Here is a 23893-nt window from a genome sequence, read left to right on the forward strand (position 1 = left end):
TAGTTACAGTTCAGCATTTGCCTTATTTGAATATGGTTTGAACAGTTCGCTGTCTTTGGTTGGCTGAAACTTAGTGATTGGCACAAGAGTAGGGTACCGTCTGTTTACACATCCAGTTAGGCTACAGTTCTATGTACTGAGAAACCTTTAAGCTGAACTTGAGATATGTAAAGAGACTTTAGGCTAAACTTAACAATATATATAGGATATATACCCTTCTACTTCACATGCACTGAATATGCATTTTATTGCTTTACTCTTCATTCTGTGGCACCTACCCACAGGGGAAGTAAGAAGTTTGTTTTGGTATTTCGGAAACTAAAGTCCTTATGGGATGGGGTCTAGAATTGATTCTCCTTTCCTGAGTTTTACTCCACGGAGTCTTAGGTACCTGGTAAAAAGTTATCTTCTAAATTAAGGGTCATTGCTTTGTTGTCTAGCTGCTAATGTCTTACTTTTGTTTCTTTTGCTTTTTAATCAGTTCTTAATAGGATATAGTTTTATGTTTTCCAAGTTATAACTTGGAGTTAATGGTCACTAGATTATCAGTTATGAGCAGTGTTAAAATCTCCTATTAATGTGTAATGTACCTGTCAGTGCCTCCTTTATTAAGGGGTTCTTTGAGAATAAAAGAGAAAAGACCTACTTTATTTGACAGCAAAACTGTTCTAATTGTTAATAAGGACTTTTAAAAATTGTTTTTGATTTGCTAAGCTCAGAAAAAATGTCTCTCAGTGCATCAGTTCTTTGTAAAGCTTACTACGAAGTATTTATATGCTAAGGAAAACAACTGAGGATGTGGGTGGCTTAAATCTGTATTTTCATCATGTATGTGAGTTTTTGTTTTTTTTTTTAAGTAAAGAAATTTTCTGCAAAGATCGTTACCTTAAAAAAGTTTAGCCTGGGCGTGGTGGCTCACGCCTGTAATCCCAGCACTTTGGGAGGCCGAGGCAGGTGGATCACGAGGTCAGGAGTTGAAGACCAGCTTGGCCAAGAGGGTGAAACCCCATTTCTACTAAAAATACAAAAGTTGGCCAGGTGCAGTGACAGGCGCCTGTAATCCCAGCTACTCATGAGGCCGAGGCAGGAGAATTGCTTGAACCCAGGAGGCGGAGGTTGCAGTGAGCCGAGATTGTGCCACTGCACTCCAGCCTGGGCGATGGAGTGAGACTACGTCTCAAAAAAAAAATCGAGAGAGAGATATATATATGTATTTATATATATATGTATTTATACTAATATATAAATATATACTAATAGATATATTAGTATACATGTAGAATGTACCTGTCATATATATTAGATATATAAATGTATATATTGGTATAAATAAATACTAGATATATATATATTTTAAGTATCTTACCTCATCAAGTAAATTCAAATGCTTTTTGATTTTTCCACAGTTGATATTGTTTTTTTGTAAGTCATTGAAGTTATATAGTAATTAGCTTTTTTTCCCCCACAAATTATTGGCAGTGGTCACCCAGTTGTATTACAGGTTCTATGATCCAAAAAGGGATGTATGAAATTCATGATGATTAAGACAATTTTTTCTTTCTTTCTTTCTTTTGAGACGGAGTCTTGCTGTGTCACCCAGGCTGGAGTGCAGTGGTGCGATCTTGGCTCACTGCAACCTCTGCATCCCGGGTTCAAGAGATTATTGTGCCTCAGCCTCCAGAGTAGCTGGGATTATAAGCGTGCGCCACCACACCCAGCTAATTTTTTTGTATTTTTAGTAGAGACGGGGTTTCACCATGTTGGCCAGACTTAAGACAATTCTTTAATAGTAAATATATTAAAGGTGAGTTGGCTTGACAAGATACAACCAATATGTAATTTTTCTCCACACCTTTTTTTTTTTTTTTTTTTTTTTCTGGAGACAGTCTCACTCTGTTGCCCAGGCTGGAGTACAGTGGCGCGATCTCGGCTCACTGCAAGCTCTGCCTCCCGGGTTCAGGCCATTCTCCTGCCTCAGCCTCCCAAGTAGCTGGGACTACAGGTGCCTGCCACCACACCCAGCTAATTTTTTGTCTTTTTAGTAGAGACGGGGTTTCACTGTGTTAGGATGGTCTCGTTCTCCTGACCTCATGGTCTGCACGAGGCCTCCCAATGTGCTGGGATTACAGGCGTGAGCCACCGTGCGTCCCCGGCCTATACCTTTCATTAATTAATAAGCTGGGGGAATAAATAACTGGATTTCATTCTTTTCCATCTTCTGACCTGTTGGTGCTCCTATTGCTTGTATCCAAGTAGAAGGCAAAAGGCAAGAGACCCCTGTAATGTAGCAAGTGGAGAGATTTGTTGAAGGGGTCAAACAAAACCCTGCAAGAGTAGGAAATAAACAGTTGGCTCCTGTCCTCGTGGAGCTTATAGACAGAAGCAGATAACAAATAAAAATTGGAGCTTAGTGCCGTGGTGCACACTTGTAGTCCCTGCTACTGGGGAGGCTAAGGCAAGAGGATCGCTATAGCCTGGGAATTTGAAGCTGTAGCGTGCTATGATTGCAAGCAGCCTGGGTAACCTAGTGAGACCTGGCTCTTAAATTTTAAAATTTAAATGAAAATGGCCACATAGCATAAGAGATCTAAAATTACGTTTTGTCCTGGCATGGTGGCTCATGCCTGTGACCTCAGCACTTTGGGAGGCCGAGATGGGTGAATCACTTGAGGTCAGGAGTTCGAGACCAGCCTGGGTAACATGGTGAAACCCTGTCTACTGAAAATACAAAAATTAGCTTGGTGTGGTGGCGGGTGCCTGTAATCTCAGTTACTCAGGAGGCTTAGGCAGGAGAATCACTTGAACCCTGGAGGCAGAGGTTGCAGTGAGCTGAGATCACACCACTGCACTTCAGCCTGAGTGACAGAGCGAGACTGTTTCAAAAAAAAAAAAAAAATTTTGAGAGTTTTTGTGTCTAGGATGTTTGCAGTGTGAAGCCAGTCTAGTAACAGTTTAAATGTAATAATAAATCACAGTGGGTACTAGATTGAGTTTATTCCACTAGAGGTCATTATTTCATTTCCATGTGAAAGGGCTAAAATTGGGTGAAGAAAAAGCTATTTGAACTGATTACCATCATTTGCTATACAGGGAGCATTATAGTATGAATAGAAAACAGACTAGAGTTTAACATGCTTCTCTTGACCCCTCTTCACCACCCCCTAAAAGGCAGATGGGATCTTAGGACTGCAGCATTTTGTACACATCTGATATTTAATGAGATGTTACATATGAACTTTAGTTTTTTTTGTTTTGTTTTGTTTTCTTTTTCTTTTTTTTTTTTTTTGAGACAGAGTCTAGCTCTGTCACCCAGGCTGGAGTGCAGTGGTGCAATCTCGGCTCACTGCAAACTCTGCCTCCCGGGTTCACGTCATTCTCCTGCCTCAGCCTCCCGAGTAGCTAGGACTACAGGTGCCCACCACTATGCCCGGCTAATGTTTTGTATTTTTAGTAGAGATGGGGTTTCACTGTGTTAGCCAGGATGGTCTGAATCTCCTGACCTCGTGATTCGCCCGCCTCGGCCTCCCAAAGTGCTGGGATTACAGGCGTGAGCCACCGCGCCCGGCCGAACATTAGTTTTTAAAGAAATGTATTATGAATATAGATAGAAAACCCAAAGTGAAGGAATAGAAAATGAAATATCAGATTCTTTTAATCTATCATAATTATGTGAGCATAACTTAGTATTTTGAAATAGATTAATGTAGTCAGCAAACAATTCATGTATTACCTATAATAGATATCATATAACATTTAATAACATACAGTTCTTGTTCCTGAAGACCTAACCTAGAAAATAACTCCATAACAAGAAGAATCTCTGTCATAATAAACCAACAGCAGACATTTTCTAAAGGCATTAAAAGTATATTTGATACTGGCCTTTATTAATGTGAAATTCTTGTGGATCTGTGAAATAAAGAGGAGTACTTTCTTTTCCTTTTTTTTTCTTTTTTTTTTTTTGAGACAGTCTCACTCCTTCATCAAAGCTGGAGTACAGTGGTGCGATCTTGGCTCACTGCAACCTCTGTGTCCTGGGTTCAAGCAATTCTCGTGCCTCAGCCTCCCGAGTAGCTGGGATTACAGGCATGCACCACCACACCCAGCTAATCTTTGTATTTTTAGTAGAGACGGGGTTTCACCATTTTGGCCAGGCTGGTCTCTAATGCCAGACCTCAGGCGATCTGCCTGCCTCAGGCTTCCAAAGTGCTGAGATTACAGGTGTGAGCCATTGCGCCCAGCCAATAGGAGTACTTTTGAAAAGGAAGATAATTTTTTTTTTTTTGAGACGTAGTCTTGCTCTGTCACCCAGGCTGGAGTGCAGTGGTGCAATCTCAGCCCACTGCAAGCTCCACCTCCCGGGTTCATGCCATTCTCCTGCCTCAGCCTCCCGAGTAGCTGGGACTACAGGCACCCACCACCACGCCCGGCTAATTTTTTGTAGTTTTAGTAGAGACGGGGTTTCACCGTGTTAGCCAGGATGGTCTCGATCTCCTGACCTCGTGATCCGTCTGCCTCAGCCTCCCAAAGTGCTGGGATTACAGGTGTGAGCCACCACACCCGGCTGATAAACTTTGTAATACTAAGTTCTTTCTGTGTGGGAACATAGTAGTGTTCTCTACCTGAACCAGCTTTTCTTCTCAGTGAAGTTTTAGGGTTTTGTTTACGTATTCCATATATTTTGAGAAATGTTAATATACAGTGAGATTCAGTTTATGAAGAAAATAGTAATAATAGCAAGGCTGTAGATACCCAGTGCAGTCAATTCTTGGAATTTTCAGTAGTTGTGTAAAGTTGCTGTTAATACTAAACCACTAGTTCTAGGGAAAATATAGGGTTAAGTTCCTGCAAGCCTCTAGTCACATTTTCATCAACCAACCAATACATAACCTTGTTTTATGAGTGTTTCTGTTTAGAGACATATATAGTAGTATATGTAATACATATATACTACTGATTTGTTAATTCATGGCTGGCAGCACTAACTCATCCATGAACAAAGCTTATCTAACACTTATTTTCTCAAAAAGGCACATCATAGCCTTCTTGAATTTAGGAACACGACAGCACTAAACCTGGGGGCCATTTTAAATGTCTCAAAAAAAAAAAGAACAGTTAAACAGGCTTATTTAAGGTCTTTGCCATCCCACAACACACGCTGCCTATGCACAACTAGTGTTTTCCTACTTCTGTGGCTTTGTGCTTGTCCTTCCTCTTCCTGTAACATCCTCACCTTCCCAAGTTCTCTGTGTTTGTCCTTAAGAATCCTGTATCATTATAGCTGAAAGACATTACAGACCATCTAGTCCTTGCCTTCTGTTTTTAAGTTGAGCAAACTGAAGCTGACAGAGGTGGAACTTATTTGCCCAAGGGCCACAATAAGCCACTGGTGTCTGGAGGATGCACGGGCTCTGTGCTTTTCCTACCTCCTAGGATGTATTCCCCGGTTGCCCTCCTTCACTCCCTGTCACAGTCACTGATGGCTTCCCTTTGTGTGGGTTTTCTCTGTGCTAAGCTGTTCTGTACTACTCAAATGCTATTCAGCATATATCCTTAAGTCTTGCTGTCTTGTTCAGTTTGTCTCCAGCCGATTTTAATATTTTTAGGGTAGAAATCTTTTCTTCTTTTCTTCCTTTTGTATTCTCCATTATGTGTCTCCCTCCCTCCCTCCTTTCCTTCCTCTTCCTCTCTTTTTTTTTTCTTTTTTTTTTAGACGGAGTCTCACTCTGTTGCCTAGGCTGGAGTGCAATGGCATGATCTCAGCTCACTGCAATCTCTGCCTCCCGGGTTCAAGCAGTTCTCCCATTTCAGCCTCCCTAGTAGCTGGGACTACAAGTGTGTGTCACATGCCCTGCTAATTTTGTACTTTTTTTTTTTTTCCGAGACGGAGTCTCACTCTGTTGCCCAGGCTGGAGTGCAGTGGTGCGATCTTGGCTCACTGCAAGCTCTGCGTCCCGGGTTCACGCCATTCTCCTGCCTCAGCCTCCCGAGTAGCTGGGACTACAGGCACCTGTCACCATACCCGGCTAGTTTTTTGTATTTTTAGTAAAGATGGGGTTTCACCATGTTAGCCAGGATGGTCTCGATCTCCTGACCTCGTGATCCGCCCACCTTGGCCTCCCAAAGTGCTGGGATTACAGGTGTGAGCCACTGCGCCTGGCCAATTTTTGTACTTTTAGTAGAGACGAGGTTTCACCATCTTGGCCAGGCTGGTCTGGAACACCTGACCTCGCCCACCTTGGCCTCCCAAAGTACTGGGAGTATAGGTGTGAGCCACCACGCCTGGCTCCATTATGGCTTCATACAAAGGTCAGTACAGACTGACCTTTGGGTAATTAAAGATAAAAGTTGATGGACTCGAAAATAAAACATGACAATCATATTAAAACCACCATAATCATGACTATTTCCATCTTTCTATAGTGATGCTCAGGAAAATTAAGCAACAATTATATTTTTACCCGAGTGTACCCTAGAATTACAGTGAGGAACACACCACACTGGGTCAGCCTGTCTTTAGGAGAGGAGGTAAGAAACCATCCAATATCTCTTGACTGAAATAGAGTTCCAATAAGCTACATGCTCTGGAAACAAAACCTCTCTATCAATTCTCATTCCAAATCACTGCATATCTCATAATAATTGGCTCTTGTCTGCTGGCTACAGGGGAGCACTAGGTCCTGGAGGAGGGAAACTGCAAGGCAGCTAAGGCCACGATTGTCCTGTGTTTACTATTAAACAGGCTTCACAGTGACAGAGCTGGCCATTTGAGGGCAGACCTGACCCGGAGCCTTCCACTCTGGGGAACCTCTCGGGTAAGTCTGATGCATCTGGGGATGAAAATCAGCCATGGAATTCTAGAAGCTAAAATAAAATATGGAAAGGCAACTGATGAAAACTTCCAAGACTAGAGCTTCGGTTTCATTTGTCTTAATCCATGGTTGGTTGAATAGCCATTCAATGGCTACTTTTTTTTCCCCAGTAAGAGCCTTCTAAATCAGGGATGAGATTTTAATCCCAGCACTTTGGGAGGCTGAGGCAGGCGGATAACGAGGTCAGGAGATCGAGACCATCCTGGCTAACACAGTGAAACCCCATCTCTACTAAAAATAAAAAAATTATCCGGGCGTGGTGGCGGGGGCCTGTAGTCCCAGCTACTCGGGAGGCTGAGGCAGGAGAATGGCGTGAACCTGGGAGGCAGAGCTTGCAGTGAGCCGAGATCGTACTACTGCAGCCTGGGCGACAGAGCAAGACTCCGTCTCAAAAAAAAAAAAAAAAAAAAGATTCAGGTTCCAGCAGGATGTTTCCAATTAAGAGTCACTTCCATGTCTGCTCCTTGTCACAGGCTGATGTATATTTCTGCACAATCTGAATCCGACTTCTATTCTGAAGTTTTAAGATTTGAGTCAGAGGGCTGGGCGTGGTGGCTCACACTTGGAATCCCAGCACTTTTGAGAGGCCGAGGCGGGCAGATCACCTGAGGTCAGAAATTCGAGATTAATCTGGCCAACATGTTGAAACCTCGTCTCGACTAAAAATACAAAAATTAGCTGAGCGTGGTGGAACACACCTGTAATTCCAGGTACTCAGGAGGCTGAGGGAGGAGAATTGCTTGAACTTGGGAGGCGGAGGTTGCAGTGAGCTGAGATCATGCCACTGCACTACAGCCTGGGCAACAACAATGAAACTCCGTCTCAATTAAAAAACAAAAAGAAAAATGGGCACAGTGGCTCACGCCTGTAATCCCAGCACTTTGGGAGGCTGAGGCGGGTGGATCACGAGGTCAGGAGATCGAGACCATCCTGGCTAACACGGTGAAACCCCATCTCTACTAAAAATACAAAAACATTAGCTGGGCATGGTGGCAGGTGCCTGTAGTCCCAGCTACTTGGGAGGCTGAGGCAGGAGAATGGAGTGAACCTGGGAGGCAGAGCTTGCAGTGAGCCGAAATCACACCACTGCACTCCAGCCTGGGTGACAGAGCGAGACTCTGTCTCAAAAAAAAAAAAAAAAAAAAAAAAGATTTGAGTCAGAGGCCTAGCATTTGTTTTTATTGAGTACTTCCCCTTAACTGTGCACGATTAGAGCATTTGATAATTATTTTTTGTGCTTGCTAGAAAGATTACATCATCTGAGGGATTTGGCTAGCATGCATCTAAATATACGGGTTGCTATAGTTTGGGTGTTTGTCCCCTCCAAATCTCATGTTGAAATTTTGTTTTTCTTTCTTTCTTTTTTTTTTTTTGAGACAGTCTCATTCTGTTGCCCAGGCTGGAGTGCAGTGGTGTGATGATCTTTGCTCACTGCAACCTCCGCCTCCTGGGTTGAAGTGATTCTTATGCCTCAGCCTCCAGAGTAGCTGGGATTACAGGTGTGCACCACCATGCCAGGCTAATTTCTGTATTTTTAGTAGAGACAGGGTTTTGCCATCTTGCCCAAGCTTGTCTCGAACTTGTGACCTCAGGTGATGCGCCTGTCTCTACCACCCAAAGTGCTGGGATTACAGGTGTGAGCCAATGTACCGGGCCAGGACATTAATAGATTAAAGAAAACCAATCAACTATTTGGGGGGACTGTATTAGGATTCCCCAGAGAAACAGAACCGATTGGAGAGATACAGAAAGAAACTTATTGTAAGGAATTGGCTATGATTATGGAGGCTGAGACTAAGACAAGTCACCCTGTCACTGGGACAGGGTGAGTCCCAGTGCCTGATAACCATGAGCACTGATGGTGTGAATTCCAGTGTAAGGGCAGAAAACCAATGTCTCAGCTCAGAGAGGTGGAGAGAACAAATTCCTTTTTGTTTTGTTCAAGCTCTCAATGGGTTGGATGAGGCTCACCCACATTTGGAAGGGCAATCTTCTTTACTCAATCTGTTGATTCAAATGCTCATCTCATCCAGAAACACTCTCACAGACACACCCAGAAATAATTTTTTTTTTTGAGACGGAGTCTCGCTGTGTCTCCCAGGTTGGAGTGCAGTGGCGCGATCTCGGCTCACTGCAAGCTCCGCCTCCCGGGTTCACGCCATTCTCCTGCCTCAGCCTCCCAAGTAGCTGGGACTACAGGCGCCCGCCAACACGCCCGGCTAATTTTTTGTAAGTTTAGTAGAAACGGGGTTTCACCGTGTTAGCCAAGATGGTCTCGATCTCCTGACCTCGTGATCCGCCCGTCTCGGCCTCCCAAAGTGCTAGGATTACAGGCGTGAGCCACCGCGCCCGGCCCAGAAATAATTTTTAACCAAATATTTGGACACCCTGTGGCCTAGTCAAGTTTACACAATAAAACTAACCATCACAGAGCCCAATTCTTCACATCTTCTCTCCTGATCATCACCTCATTTGCATATCTACTCACCATTAGTCACTTTCACTTTTTTTTTTTTTTTGAGACAGAATCTCACACTGTTACCTGGGCTGGAGTGCAGTGGTGCAATCTTGGCTCACTGCAACCTCTGCGTTCCAGGTTCAAGCAATTCACCTGCCTCAGCCTCCTGAGTAGCTAGGATTACAGGCACCCACCATCATGCCCAACTAATTTTTTGAACTTTTAGTAGAGATGGGGTTTCACTATGTTGGCCAGGGTGGTCTCGAACTCCTGACCTCATGATTTGCCTGCCTCAGCCTCCCAAAGTGCTGGGATTACAGGCGTGAGCCACTGTGCCCGGCCACTTTCACCTTTAACCTAGTTTTTCCCACCCACTAAACTGCAACCTTGCCTTTCTGCATGTATCTTCTATATTTACACTTTGTGTAATATTTTTCTTCTATATTTACACATTGACAATGTCTGTTTATGTGGATGTTTTGTTGGCATCCAACTTGGAAGAAGCAAATGTTCTATTAAAAACATATTGTAGTTCAGTGAGAAGCATGTTTATTAGGCCAAGGTCTCTTTGGAGTTATAATTTTGAATTTATTATGGATTTATTTTTTGTGGATTATATTTCAGTAAGAAATAATGTGCTTGAGTTTCCTAATCACACTTAACAGGTTCTAGCCTTTATTAAATGTTCTCATAAAATGACACCTCTCAGGGAATATTTATGAAAATTTTAACCTATAAATTAACTTTATTTATTTATTTATTTTTTGAGATGGAATTTCGGTCTTGTTGCCCAGGCTGGAGTGCAGTGGTGCGATCTCAGCCCACTGCAACGTCCACCTCCTAGGTTCAAGTGATTCTCCTGCCTCAGCCTCCCGAGTAGCTGGGATTACAGGCGCCTGCCACCATGCCCGGCTAATTTTTTGCATTTTTAGTAGAGACAGGGTTTCACCACTTTGGGCAGGCTGTTCTCAAACTCCTAGCCTCAAGTGATCCACCCTTCTTGGTCTCCCAAAGTGCTGAGATTACAGGCATGAGCCATCGCGTCTGGCTAAATTATCTTTCGTATAAGGGCAACACATTTCTTCCTCTTTCTATATTCCTGCCTAAGCCTATAAAATAGAATACAGCTCATAAAATATTGAGGGTAGAAGAGGGTTGACCATTTTGTTTCCCTCCCTCAGCAAGGGAGTCTGTGTTCTGCTGGCATTCCCTGGGGGCATCCACCAAAAGGCAGGCCTGGAGGAGCTCCACACTATATAGCTTTCTTTTCTGTGCGTGACCCACACTTGGGGTAAATGTGCTGTGTGCATTCAGCTCTCCCTATAAACTCATCCTGAGTTGTGCCTTGGGGGAAGGAGGGCATTTCACTTTATCTTCCAATCCAATCTATGTTTTAAATCTAGCTTTACCATTAATAAAGCAGATAGCCCCCATCTGTTTTCTCAATTTAATTCAAAATCTGGAGATGGAGAGTGTAGTTAATTGGTACTTTTGAAACCCCAAAACTTTACAATATATATACAGATAGGATCCAAAATGAATTTGATTGCTTATTGCTGATGCATATTTGTGACATACATGCATACATTTTATCTATCCTCTGCTTGTTTTTTTAAAATTTAATTATTTTTTTAGAGATGGAGTCTTATTCTGTCACATAGGCTGGAATGCAGTGGCATGATCATAGCTCATTGTAGCCTCAAACTCCTGGGCTTAAGCAATCCTCCATCTCAGCCTCTTGAGTAGCTAGAATTACAGGTGCATGCCACCACACCCACCTGATTTTTTTTTTTTTTTTCTGTAAAGATGATGTCTCTATGTTGCCCAAGCTGGTCTCAAACTCCTGGGCTCAATCCGCTCACCTCAGCTTCCCAAAGTGCTGGGATTACAGGTGTGAGTCACCAAGCCTGGCCCTGTTTGTTTTCTTACTCCATTTTAGGTCTTCCCTTACAATTAATAAAGTTTTCCAAATTCTGTATTTTGCAGATTGCATCCCCAGCTTATCTTTTTTTTTTTTTTTTTTTTGAGACAGAGTCTCGCTCTGTCACCCAGGCTGGAGAGTGCAGTGGCGCGATCTTGGCTCACTACAAGCTCCACCTCCCAGGTTCACGCCATTCTCCTGACTCAGCCTCCTGAATAGCTGGGACTACAGGCACCCGCCACCACGCCCGGCTAATTTTTTATATTTTTAGTAGAGATGGGGTTTCACCATGTCAGCCAAGATGGTCTCGATCTCCTGACCTCGTGATCCACCCTCCTCGGTCTCCCAAAGTGCTGGGATTACAGGCCTGAGCCACTGCGCCCGGCCCCCAGCTTATCTTTTAACATGCTCCTCTGTCCCCTGAATGTCTCCTAAACTGGAGGTTTGATCTAGTTGGACGGATACCTCTTCAAGTTTAGTTTTTTTGTCTCCATCTGAAGGCACTGGGAGAAAAAAAGAGAAAAAAATGTTTTTGTCAAGAATACTTCATACCTGGCATTCATACTGTTTATCATTTTTAATTTTTTTTGGTTTTTCCTTTTGTCGATTATTTGACGCCCTCCGTTACCATACTGTATTTCATTCTTGTGTTATTTACATTTTCTTTTCTTTTCTTTTTTGAGTCGGAGTTTCACTCTTGTTGCCCAGGCTGGAGTGCAATCGTGCGGTCTCGGCTCACCACAACCTCCTCCTCCCGGGTTCAAGAGATTCTCCTGCCTCAGCCTCCTGAGTAGCTGGGATTACAGGCATGCGCCACCATGCCTGGCTGATTTTATATTTTTAGTAGAGATGGGGTTTCTCCATGTTGGTCAGGCTGGTCTGGAACTCCTGACCTCAAGTGATCCGCCCGCTTTGGCCTCCCAAAGTGCTGGGATTACAGGCGTGAACCACCGCACCAGGCTAAATTTTCTTATACAGTGTAACATATTGATGAAAGAGGGGATTCCTGGAGCCAGACTCTGAATTTGAGTACTGGCTCTGCCCTTCAATTCTTTGTGTGACCTTGGACAGGCTATCTAAATTTTCTGTGCCTCGTTTTCCTCATCCATCAAACATGAAAGGTGCATTGGGTGGATTAAAATAATAAATACATGTAAAGTACTTTGAATAGTATTTGGCATAAAGTTTAAGATCAGTAGATGTTAGTTGTTATTATGAATTATTATTATCAGTTGGGGTTTTGTTTGATTTTAGAGACAGTGTCTCCCTGTCGCCCAGACTGGAGTGCAGTGGCATGATCAGAGCTCACTGCAGGAGCTGGGTATGGTGGCTCACGAGTCTAATCCCAGAACTTTGGGAGGCTAAGGTGGGAAGATGGCTTGAGCTCAGGAGTTTGAGACCATCCTGGGCAACATGGTGAGACCCCCATCTCTAAAAAAAAAAAACCCTAAAATTAGCCAGGCATGGTGGCCTGTGCCAGTAGTCCCAGGTATTCAGGAGGCTGAGGTGGGAGGATCAATTGAGCCTGGGAGGTAGAGGCTGCAGCAGTGAGCTGAGATGGCGCTACTGCACTCCAGCCTGGGTAACAGGACAAGACCCTGTCTCCAAAACAAACAAATGAACAAACAAACAAAAATAGCTCACTGCAGCCTTAAACTCCTGAGCTCAAGAATACCCCTGCCCCAGCTTCACAAATAGCTAGGATGACAGGCATGAATCACTGCACTTGGCCCATATTTGCCTGTTTTTGAAGAGTAGTATACTACTTTTGTTTTTAACACTTTGAGTATTTTTACTTTCATTTAATAACATACAGTCTGAATTCATGGTGGGTGCTATGATCAGAATGTTTGTGTTTCCCCAAAATTTATATGTTGAAATTATCACCCCCAAAGTGATGGTATGGCTAGGCGTGGTGGCTCATGCCTGTAATCTCCACACTTTGGGAGGCCGAGGTGGGAGGATGGATTGATCCCAGGAATTTGAGACCAGCTTGGGCAACATAGTGAGACCCCCGTCTCTACAGAAAATACAAAAAAGAAAAAAAGGAATAAAAAAGTAATAAAAGTAAAAAACAGCAACAAAGTGATGGTATTAAGAGGCGAGGGGAGAGAAATGGGGAATGACTACTAATGGTTATTGAGCTTTTCGGAGGATAATAAAAATGTTCTAAAATTGTGGAGATGATTGCATAACTCTGTGACGAAACTAAAAACCACTGGATTCTACATTTTAAATGAGTTAATTGTATGATACAGGTATTGTATATCAGTAAAAAAATTGGCGTCCTAGCTACTTAGGAGGCCAAGGCAGGAAAATTGCTTGAGTCCAGGAGTGCAAAACTTTAGTGCTTGATGATTGTATCTGTGAATAGCTACTGAACTTCAGCACAGGCAACATAGCAAGACCCCATCTCTAAAAAATAAACAATTTTTAGCCGGGTGTGGTGTTGCGAGCCTGTGATCCCAGCTACTCAGGAGGCTGAGGCAGAATTGCTTGAACCCAGGAGGCGGAGGTTGCAGTGAGCCGAGATCACGCCATGGCACTCCAGCCTGGGCGACAGAGCAAGACTCTGTCTCAAAAAAAACAAAAACAAAACAAATTTTTTTTAATTGGAAAATGCAATTCAAAGAAAAAGAGCCTTTGGGAGGTGATTAGATCATGAGGGCAGAACCAGAGTTACATTAATGTCCTTATAAAAGAGGCTGGATGGAGGGAGTTCTTAGAACTGTGAGACCTTTATGTCTGCTGTGTAAAGCCACTCCGTTTATGGTATTCTGCTATAGTAGCCTGAAGGGACTAAGACAGTGGGCCTCTCCCTCTCAAAGTATGAGGTTTTTATTGTTTTTTTTTGCTAAAGCTGGAGACAAGGTGTGCATAGAGAAGGTGTCACCTGTTACCTACCTTCTGTCGGAGAAAAATCCTGGTGTGAGAAGTTAGGGAAAAGAGAAAATGGGGTCAAATTTAGCGCTCCTGCTTTTGTTGAATGTGTCAGTTATTTGAACCACTCACTCAATTTTCTTATCTTTTTATGCAGAGTAACTTTTGTTTATTACTTAATTAGATTAATACTGCCTTAGTCTGTTTTCTGCTCCTAATAACAAATATCTGAGATTGGGTCATTTATAAGAAAAGAAATTTATTTCTTACAGTTATGGAAGCTGAGAAGTCAAAAGTCAAGAGCTACATTTGGTGAGAGCTGTCTTATGGTGGGGACTCTGAAGAGTCCCGAGGCAGTGCAGGGTATCAGATGGCCAGGAGGCGGAGCATGCTAGCTCTGGTCTCTCTTTTCTGATAAAGCTACCCAGTACCCTCCCATGATAACCCATTAATCCATTAATCCATGAATAGATTAATCCATACATAAGCGCTAAGCCCTCATGAGCCAATCACCTCTTAAAGGCCCTACCTCTCAAAATTGCCACGTGGAGGATTAAATTTCAACATGTGCTTTGAAGGGCACATTCAAACCATAGCAGATACCATTTATCTTTCCAGAAGCTTAAACAACAACAATAACAACAACAACAAAAAGAACTAAAAAAGAAAATGAGAGTATAAATATAACTATTTTAGATTAACTATTCCCATACCTTTTCTCTGCCTCTCATTTTCTGGTATTTCTTAATGTTTTCACTTCTTTTCTTTGACAGGCACACGCCACCACGCCTGGCTACTTTTTGTATTTTTAGTAGAGATGGGGTTTCACCATGTTGGCCAGGCTGGTCTCGAACTCCTGACCTTGTGATCCACCTGCCTCGGCCTCCCAAAGTGCTGGGATTACAGATGTGAGGCACTGCGCCCGGCCATCAACTTCTTATATTTTAATAGTACTCAATAGTTCAAGCATTTTTATGCTATCTTTCTAATCCTCATACAAACTCTAAAATTGATATTACTATCTGCATTTTATAGATGAAGAAACTGAAGTCTAGCAAGGGTAAATGATTTGCCTCAGGTCAAATGGCAGATCAGCAGCAGAGCTAAGAACCAAATTCAAGTGCTCTGAATTCAAGTCCAAATTTCTTACCCAAGAAAAGAACTTACAAATACTAGGATCAATGATTAATGATTATAAAGAGCTCTAGGTATATATATAGAATATTAGGCATTTTTTGTGTGTAAAAATCTATTTCTAAATATGTGTCATGAAAATATATATACTAGTTTATTCTACATCATGTTTCTCCAAGCATTACTTCAACTCTAAGAAAACCTGGAAGTTTCAGATGTCATATTGGAACACTTCTGTATAGCATTAGGAAAAATAAACTATATTCAGGGACCAGGAGTTAAGTACAGAGCTTGGAAAAATAGAGGCCTGAAATCCTTGCATCTGCCCATAGGTAAAGTAAAATAGATAAACAGTATATTTAAAATTTACAGATACTAATTAGTGGGTTAACAGTTTCAAGCAGAGAATAATGCTCTTCCCCCCACCCCCACTGCCCCCAAAGATGGAGTATCACTCTTATGCCCAGGATGGAGTGCAGTGGCATGATCTCAGCTCACTGCAACCTCTGCTCCCCAGGTTCAAGTGATTCTCCTGCCTTAGCCTCCTGAGTAACTAGGATTACAGGCATGCGCCACCATGCCCGGCTAATTTTTCTATTTTTAGTAGAGACGGGGTTTCACTATGTTGGCCAGGCTGGTCTCGAACTCCTGACCTCAGGCGACCCACCCGCCTCAGCCTCGCAAAGTGCTGGGATTACAGGTGTGAGTCACCACGTCCTGCTGAATAATGCTCTTTTGGGATCATTCAGATCTGTTAATGTATTGCTAGCTTGTCTACCAATATCCAGCTGGTATTTAGTTCTTGGTAATATGATCAACAAACCTGAAGTATATATAGAATAGATATGATTATTGTACTGTTTGCAAGATTTGGGTACCAGTATCTAACTCTAGGGGGAAGATAACCATTTATAGAAGGCACAAATAGACAAATTGTCAAGTTATAAATTAATACTGAGTCACAGTCTTAACAGTGACAAGAAGTCTTTCTTATTTGATCCAAGTAATTATTTTTATTTAAAAGATGTTCAGGGTCAGACACGGTGGCTCTCGCCTGTAATCCCAACACTTTGGGAGGCCAAGGCAGGAGGGTCACTGGAGGCCAAGTTTGAGAACAGCCTGGCCAACATTGTGAAACCCCATCTCTACTAAAAATACAAAAATTGGCCAGGTATGGAGGTGCGTGTCTGTAGTTCTAGCTACTTAGGAGACTGAGGCACGAGAATAGCTTGAACCTGGGAGGTGGAGGGTGCAGTAAGCCCAGACTGTGCCACTGCACTCCAGCCTGGGCGACACAGCGAGACTCCGTCTCAAAAAAAAAAAAAAAGGTGAGAGTCAAAATACTGTCTTTTAAGTGAGGCCTCGAGTTAAAATAGCACATTTCTTAGGTATTCTTTATCACCTGACCTTGCAAATTGTCCTCATCAACTCCAAATTAAGTTCTAAAATGTTGAGTGCTTACCTTGTGACCAACCAGTGCTATATTAGGTTCAGAGTAACTGTGAGATTTTAAAAATTACCATGTTGATTCTGAAGTCTGCAGGGGAAACAGAATGCTTTAACAGATGCTCTGCTTCAGAGACAGGTTGCAAAAATCCCTCCTCTCCCCACTCCTGATTTGCAAGTCCTACCTTTCCATCAGTGTCGTGGCCTAACATTCAAGTATTATTATTATTAACAAATAATTATTAAGAATTTTGAATGAGCCAGACACTATACTGGCCCCAGGGGGAAAAAAGGAGAGCAAAAAAGACATGTTTCCTATCCTCACTGTGCTTATAGTCTGCTGGAGAAAGCAGGTAAATAAAGAAGCTATCAGTAAGTGTGATAACTGCTAGAGAATAGTGATTTCCTTAACTTCTAGTAACTTTTAGAATCCCAGTGTTTTTCAAACTGCAGGTTGCAACCCATTGGTATGTCTCAAAAAATACATTTTTACAGTAATTTTTATTTATTTATTTATTTACAGAGTCTCACTCCCTTATCCAGGCTGGAATGCAGTGGTGCGATCTCTGCTCACTGCAACCTCCACCTCCCTCCAGGGTTCAAGTGATTCTCATGCCTCAGCCTCCCAAGTAGCTGGAATTAGAGGTGTGTGCCACCATGCCCAGCTAGTTTTTGTATTTTTAGTAGAGACAGGTTTCCCCATGTTGGCTAGTCTGGTCTCGAACTCCTGACCTTAGGTGATCCCCCGGCCTTGGCCTCCCAGAGTGCTGGGATTACAGGCGTGAGCCACCACGCCCGGCCTCACTTTCATTTTAAAAATAAAAATGGGCCGGTTGCGATGGCTCATGCCTGTAATCCCAGCACTCTGGGAGGCTGAGGTGGGCAGACCACCTGAGGTCAGGAGTTTGAGACCAGCTGTGCAACATGGTGAAACCCTGTCTCTACTAAAAATACAAAAATTAGCCTGGCCTGTTGGCGGATGCCTGTAATCCCAGCTACTCAGGAGGCTGAGGCAGGAGAATCGCTGGAACCCGGGAGGTGGAGGTTGCAGTGAGCTGAGATTGCACCACTGCACTCCAGCATGTGCAACAGAGTGAGACAGTGTCTTAAAAAGAAAAACAAAACAAAACAGTGATGTTCAAGTAAAAAAATAGACCAGACTAGAATAGGATGGGCTAGAAAATATGAGAATGTATTGCACATAATACGAGTATTGTTCTATAAAATGTGTGTTTATTGGCCGGGAGTGGTGGCTCACGCCTGTAATCCCAGCACTTTGAGAGGCCAAGGTGGGCGGATCATAAGGTCAGGAGTTCGAGACCAGCCTGGCCAACATGGTGAAACCCCCATCTCTACTAAAAATACAAAAAATTAGCCGAGTGTGGAGGCGCATGACTGTAATCCCAGCTACTCAGGAGGCTGAGGCAGGAAAATCACTTGAACTCAGGAGACGGAGGTTGCAGTGAGCCGAGATCTCGCCATTGCACTCCAGCCTGGGCGACAGAGCAAGACCCTGTCTCGGTCGGGGGGCGGGGGAGTGTGTTTATTTATTGGGTTCAAAGTGTAAAAAATGTTTGAGGCTTCTCCCCCACCCACCCCCCACCCCACCCCACCCCTGGCGAAAAAAAAGAAAAGAGAAAACTGTATCTATTTTCATCCCTAGTGCTGAATACAATGCTCTATATAGAGAAGACTTGGGATAAATTTTCGATAATGACAATAAACAGAAACATGAGAGGGAAACTAGAAAAAAATTCCATGATATGCTTAAAATGAACTTTTCAAAATAAGCGCCAGCTCACAAAGTTGTATTTTCGTGTTTATACCACTATTACTCAGCTAATTTTGACTAAGGACCTACTGTGTTTTAGGCAATATGCTAGTTGCTTGGGATGTAAGAAATAATTAAAACAGCCTTTCTTTCTCAGAGCTTGCTAGTGTGTGAAGAAACAGCTGGGGAGAATAATCCTCGATATACAAGAATCAGTACTTGAAAATATTCATCTCATTATAAATAACAAGTACATAATTACATGCATGTAGAGTTGTATTTTATTTTTGTTTTACACTAGTGGTTATCTTTAAATCTTTAAACATTACAGTGCTAGTTCATATTTTGGTCTTGGTAGAATATCATGGTTAAAACTTATAATTCAGATTCACTAGGATGTTTATAATAAATAAAACATACAATAAGTGTTGGTGAGGATGTGGAGAAATTAGAACCCAGTACATTGCTGGTTGGAATGTAAAATGGTACAGCTGCTTTGGGAAAGCCTGGTAGTTCCTCAAAAAGTGTAGAATTACCATATGACCAGGTATATACCCAAGAGAAATGAAAAATACGCCCACACAAAAACTACACAAATGTTCATTGCAGCATTATTCATAATAGCAAAAAGAAATAACCTAAATGTCCATCAACTGATGAACAAAATTTGATCTCTATCTGCACAGTAGAATACTATGCATCCATAAAAGGAACATCAGGCTGGGCGCCGTGGCTCACACCTGTAATCCCAGCACTTTGGGAGGTTAAGGTGGGCAGATCACAAAGTCAAGAGATCGAGACCATCCTGGCCAACATGGTGAAACCCCGTCTCTACTAAATATACAAAAATTTGCCGGGCGTGGGGGCGTGTGCCTGTAGTCCCAGCTACTCGGGAGGCTGAGGCAGGAGAATGGCTTGAACTAAGGAGGCGGAGGTTGCAGTGAGCCGAGATTGTGCCACTGCACTCCAGCCTGGGTGACAGAGCGAGACTCCGTTTCAAAAAAAAAAAGGAACATCAAGAACTGGTACATGCCACATATGGATGAACTTTTAAAACATTATGCTAAGTGAAAGAAGCCAGTCACAAAATAGCATACATTGTTTTACTCCATATACGTAAAACAGCCCAGAACAGGCAAATCTATAGACACAGAGATTAGCAGTCGTCTAGGGCTGAGGGATTAGTGACTTCTAAAGGGGTAGAGGGTCTTTTTTTCAGGGTGATGAAATGTTCTAAAGTTAGATTATGGTGATGGCTGCATAACTCTGAACAAACACCACTGAATTATGCCCTTTAATTTTTTTTAGAGATGGGGCCTTGCTGTGTTGCTCAGGCTGGAGTGCGGCAGATGTTTAAAGGTGTGATCATAGCTCACTGCGGCCTCGAACTCCTGGGCTCAAGTGATCTTCCTTTCTCAGTCTCCCGAGTAGCGAGTAGCAGGGACCACAGGTGCATGCTCACTGCTCTAGCTCCAAATTGTGTACTTTAAATGGGTGAATTTTATTATATGTGAATTACATCTCAATAAGGAAGTTAAGGTCGGGTGTAGTGGCTCACACCTGTAATTCCAGCACTTTGGGAGGCCGAGGCGGGCGGATCACGAAGTCAGGAGTTCAAGACCAGCCTGGCCAACATGGTGAAACCCTGTCTCTATTAAAAATACAAAAATTAGCCAGGTGTGGTGGTGGGCGCCTGCAATCCCAGCTACTCCAGAGGCTGAGGCAGGAGAACTGCCGGAACCCAGGAAGCGAAAGTTGCAGCGAGCCGAGATCGCGCCATTGCTCTCCAGCCTGGGTGACAAGAGTGAGACTCCATCTCATAAAAAGAAAAGAAGTTAAAAAATATGATTCAGGGCCGGGCGCGGTGGCTTACCCCTGTAATCTCAGCACTTTGGGAGGCCGAGGCGGGCGGATCACGAGGTCAGGAGATGGAGACCATCCTGGCTAACACGGTGAAACCCCGTCTCTACTAAAAATACAAAAAATTAGCCAGGCGAGGAGGCGGGCGCCTGTAGTCCCAGCTACTCGGGAGGCTGAGGCAGGAGAACGGCGTGAACCCCGGGGGGCGGAGCCTGCAGTGAGCCGAGATCGCGCCACTGCACTCCAACCTGGGCGACAGCGAGACTCCGTCTCAAAAAAAAAAAAAAAAAGATTCAGGCCAGCCAGCATCCATGGCAGGATCAGCCCCCTCATCCATACAGACCTAATGTAATTATTATGATTGAATCAGAATATATTTTGTACAGACAAAAAAGCACTGGTATTATTATTGCTATCATCTTAGATACAGTATTGAGGGAGTCTACAAGTACATCATCAGGAGTTCTCCAAATGGTGGCATTTTTAGTAAATAATTTTATGTTAATATATATTTTTTGTACATGGTTCTCTCAATGTGTTACCTGAGGAAAAAAATATGTATTTTATAAACAGGCTGAAGTAACGAGGAGGGAAAAGATGTTGAATAATGTGAAAATTATTATTATTGGCTGGCTAGCCCAATAACCATTGCCAATCCCCTTTCCCTTGCCTGCCTTCACTATGATTGATAAAGTATGTAACTGACAAATTACTTGCTTTCCCAGTCTCTCACTCCACCTGGGTGGCCATGTGACAGGGGTCTGGCTAACGGATGTAAGTGCAAGTCTTCTGGGAAAGCTTTCACTTTCCTAAAAGGGGAGATGTGTCTGGCTCCACTCTTCCCTTTTCATTCTTTGAACACAAATGTGTCATGTGGAACTGCAGCAGCCACCCTGTGTTTAGGAGATAACTAGCCACCGTGATAAGGATGGAATAGAAACAGCCTGGGTCTTTGATGACATTGGTAAGCCTCTGCACCAGCTCTGGCCTGCCCACCAGAATTCTTATAATACAAGTTAATGAGATATAATTTTTCCTTAAGGCACTGTTAGGTTTCCTGCAGCTGAAAGTATTCTTAATTGGTACAAGTGGTGTGAGCTCAATATTCTGGAAACAGTAAAGCAAAACAGTATTAATGTTTCTTACTAATGCATTAATAAAATTATCATAAATTACTTTCTAGGGATTACTTTCTGGGCCCTTTTAGCAGATAAAAACCCACAAAGGACCAATTTAAAATGGTAGAATTTATTTTAATATAATGATATATATGTGTCCACATATACTATTTTAAAAATAAGCATGTAAATTATAATCATTATAAAACATAAGTTAGTCCTAATTTAATATTATCAGAGTAAAAGAGCACATATAGAAGTCAGTCTAACATTGTTGCACTTGTCTTTTAAAGTTAGAATACATAAAAGATTTAGCATGTTGTATTTTATCTTATTTCAGTTTTCATGTTATCATCAACTATAAATACCCTTAGGAATGTACCACCTTATAACTTACATTGAAATAGCCAATATTTCTTAGTAGTTATTAAAGTACCATTAAATCACCTAAAACAAATAATCTAAAAAAATACTAGTTTAAATTAAAACCCTGAGGAATTAAAATTTTTTTTACACAATAGTTTTGGTTAAGTGCAATTTCATGTACATACTACTTTGTTTAAGGATGTACTTGGTAAGGCATAGTAAAAATAAAATCTACGTAAGTAACAATCTAATACTATATTTAATTTGTTGCTACAAAGTTGTTTTGTTTCTCTAAAAAGTAGTTTTTGCATATCATTCTGGACCTCTTCACCCATCTGCTGGCTTATTTGCTTTATATACAATAGTTAAAATTTGTGCACTAAGCTGAGCTGCCTTCACAATTGTGGTTCAGACAAAATGCACCCAAAGAACTACATGTTAAGAGAGTTCATGTCCATGCTCAACCATGGCTTGCACAAATTGCTTGAAGACACGATCCATGTAAGTGGACTGTCTTGGCCAGATTCCCTCCAGAAAACCAATATGGCCTCCATAAGAAGTAAGGACCAAAGCAACATTAGGATTTTGCTTAGCAGTTTCTACTGGAATAGCTTCAGACCAAAAAAACCATGGCAATAAGAGAGAAGAAGGAGAGAGAAAAATATAATCATGATGTTTTTGTCAGGAAAAGCATATACCTTTATCATGTCTAATAAACAGAAATCAAAACACCATTATATAAATATATGTAATGAGCATAGTTAAATGGAATGAGTCTGACTACCTTATATCAACTATCTATATTCTTACAACAGTTCATATATATGGTCATGTCTGCACAATCATTTTGGGAAGACTCAATCCAAGATCGTTCTTCATAACACAAAAGTATACATCAAGTCTTACTTTGAGAAATTAAAGTAAGACAATTCAAGGAATGGTGAATCCTCATAATAGGCTATAAAATTCCCACTGAGGTGTTACGGCAGGGGAAAAAACTAAGCTTAGCATCTTTGTGAGAGTTAGAAATTCATGAGGTATTATTTTGATTAACTTTACATGATGTGGCTGGGCATGGTGGCTCATGCTTGTAATCCTAGCACTTTGGGAGGCCGAAGTGAGAGGATCACTTGAGCTCAGGAGTTCGACACCAGCCTGGGCAACATAGTGAGACCCCATCTTGAAAGAAAGAAAAGAAAGGACAGGAAGAAGAAAGAAAGGAAGACAAGAAGAAAGCAAAGAAAAATAAAGAAGGAAAGAAAGAGAAAGACAAAAAGAAGAAAAAGAAGAGAGAGAAAGAACGAGAATGAAAACAAAGGAAAGAGAGAAAGAAAAAAGAAAGAAAGAGAGAGGCCAGGTGTGGTGGCTCACGCCTGTAATCCCAGCACTTTGGGAAGCTGAGGCAGGTGGATCACGAGGTCAAGAGATCGAGACCATCCTGGCCAACATGGTGAAACCCCATCTCTACTAAAAATACAAAAATTAGATGGGCGTGGTGGCACGTGCCTGTAGTCCCAGCTACTTGGGAGGCTGAGGCAGGAGAATCGCTTGAACCCGGGAGGTGGAGATTGCAGTGAGCCGGGAGATCACACCTTTGTACTCTAGCCTGGCAACAGAACAAGACTCCATCTAAAAAAAAGAAAGAGCTCACGCCTGTCATCCCAGCACTTTGGGAGGCTGAGGCAGGTGGGTCACCAGGTTAGGAGATCAAGACCATCCTGGCCAACGTGGTGAAACCCCATCTCTACTAAAAATACAAAAATTGGCTGGGCGTGGTGGCGCACACCTGTAATCCCAGCTCCTGGGGAGGCTGAGGCAGGAGCATTGCTTGAACCCGGGAGGCAGAGGCTGCAGTGAGCCAAGATCATGCCACTGCACTCCAGCCTGGGCGACAGAGCAAGACTCCATCTCAAAAAAAAAAAAAAAAAGAAAAGAAAGAGCTGGGCGTGGTGGCTCACGCCTGTAATCCCAGTGCTTTGGGAGGCAGAGGCAGGTTGATCATGATGTCAGGAGTTCAAGAACGGCCTGGCCAACATGGTGAAACCCCGTCTCTACTAAAAATACAAA

The 23893-nt window shown here is 42.5% G+C and overlaps 1 protein-coding gene across 3 annotated transcripts in view; it reads right to left on the reverse strand.

Annotated features, from left to right (window-relative positions):
* Nucleotides 1–1839: 1839 nt before the first annotated feature.
* ABHD3 (abhydrolase domain containing 3, phospholipase) overlaps nt 1840–23893 on the reverse strand; it is a 74131-nt gene continuing 52077 nt past the window's right edge. For all 3 annotated transcript variants that reach the window (XM_034943474.3, XM_008968598.6, XM_034943475.2), the window contains one exon: nt 1840–22437. In XM_034943474.3, the coding sequence (XP_034799365.1) occupies nt 22265–22437 (173 nt within the window). In that variant the 3' untranslated portion in view covers nt 1840–22264. The remainder of the gene's footprint in view (nt 22438–23893) is intronic.

This window comes from Pan paniscus, chromosome 17, assembly GCF_029289425.2.
Source record: "Pan paniscus chromosome 17, NHGRI_mPanPan1-v2.0_pri, whole genome shotgun sequence".
NCBI classification, from domain to species: Eukaryota; Metazoa; Chordata; class Mammalia; order Primates; family Hominidae; genus Pan; species Pan paniscus.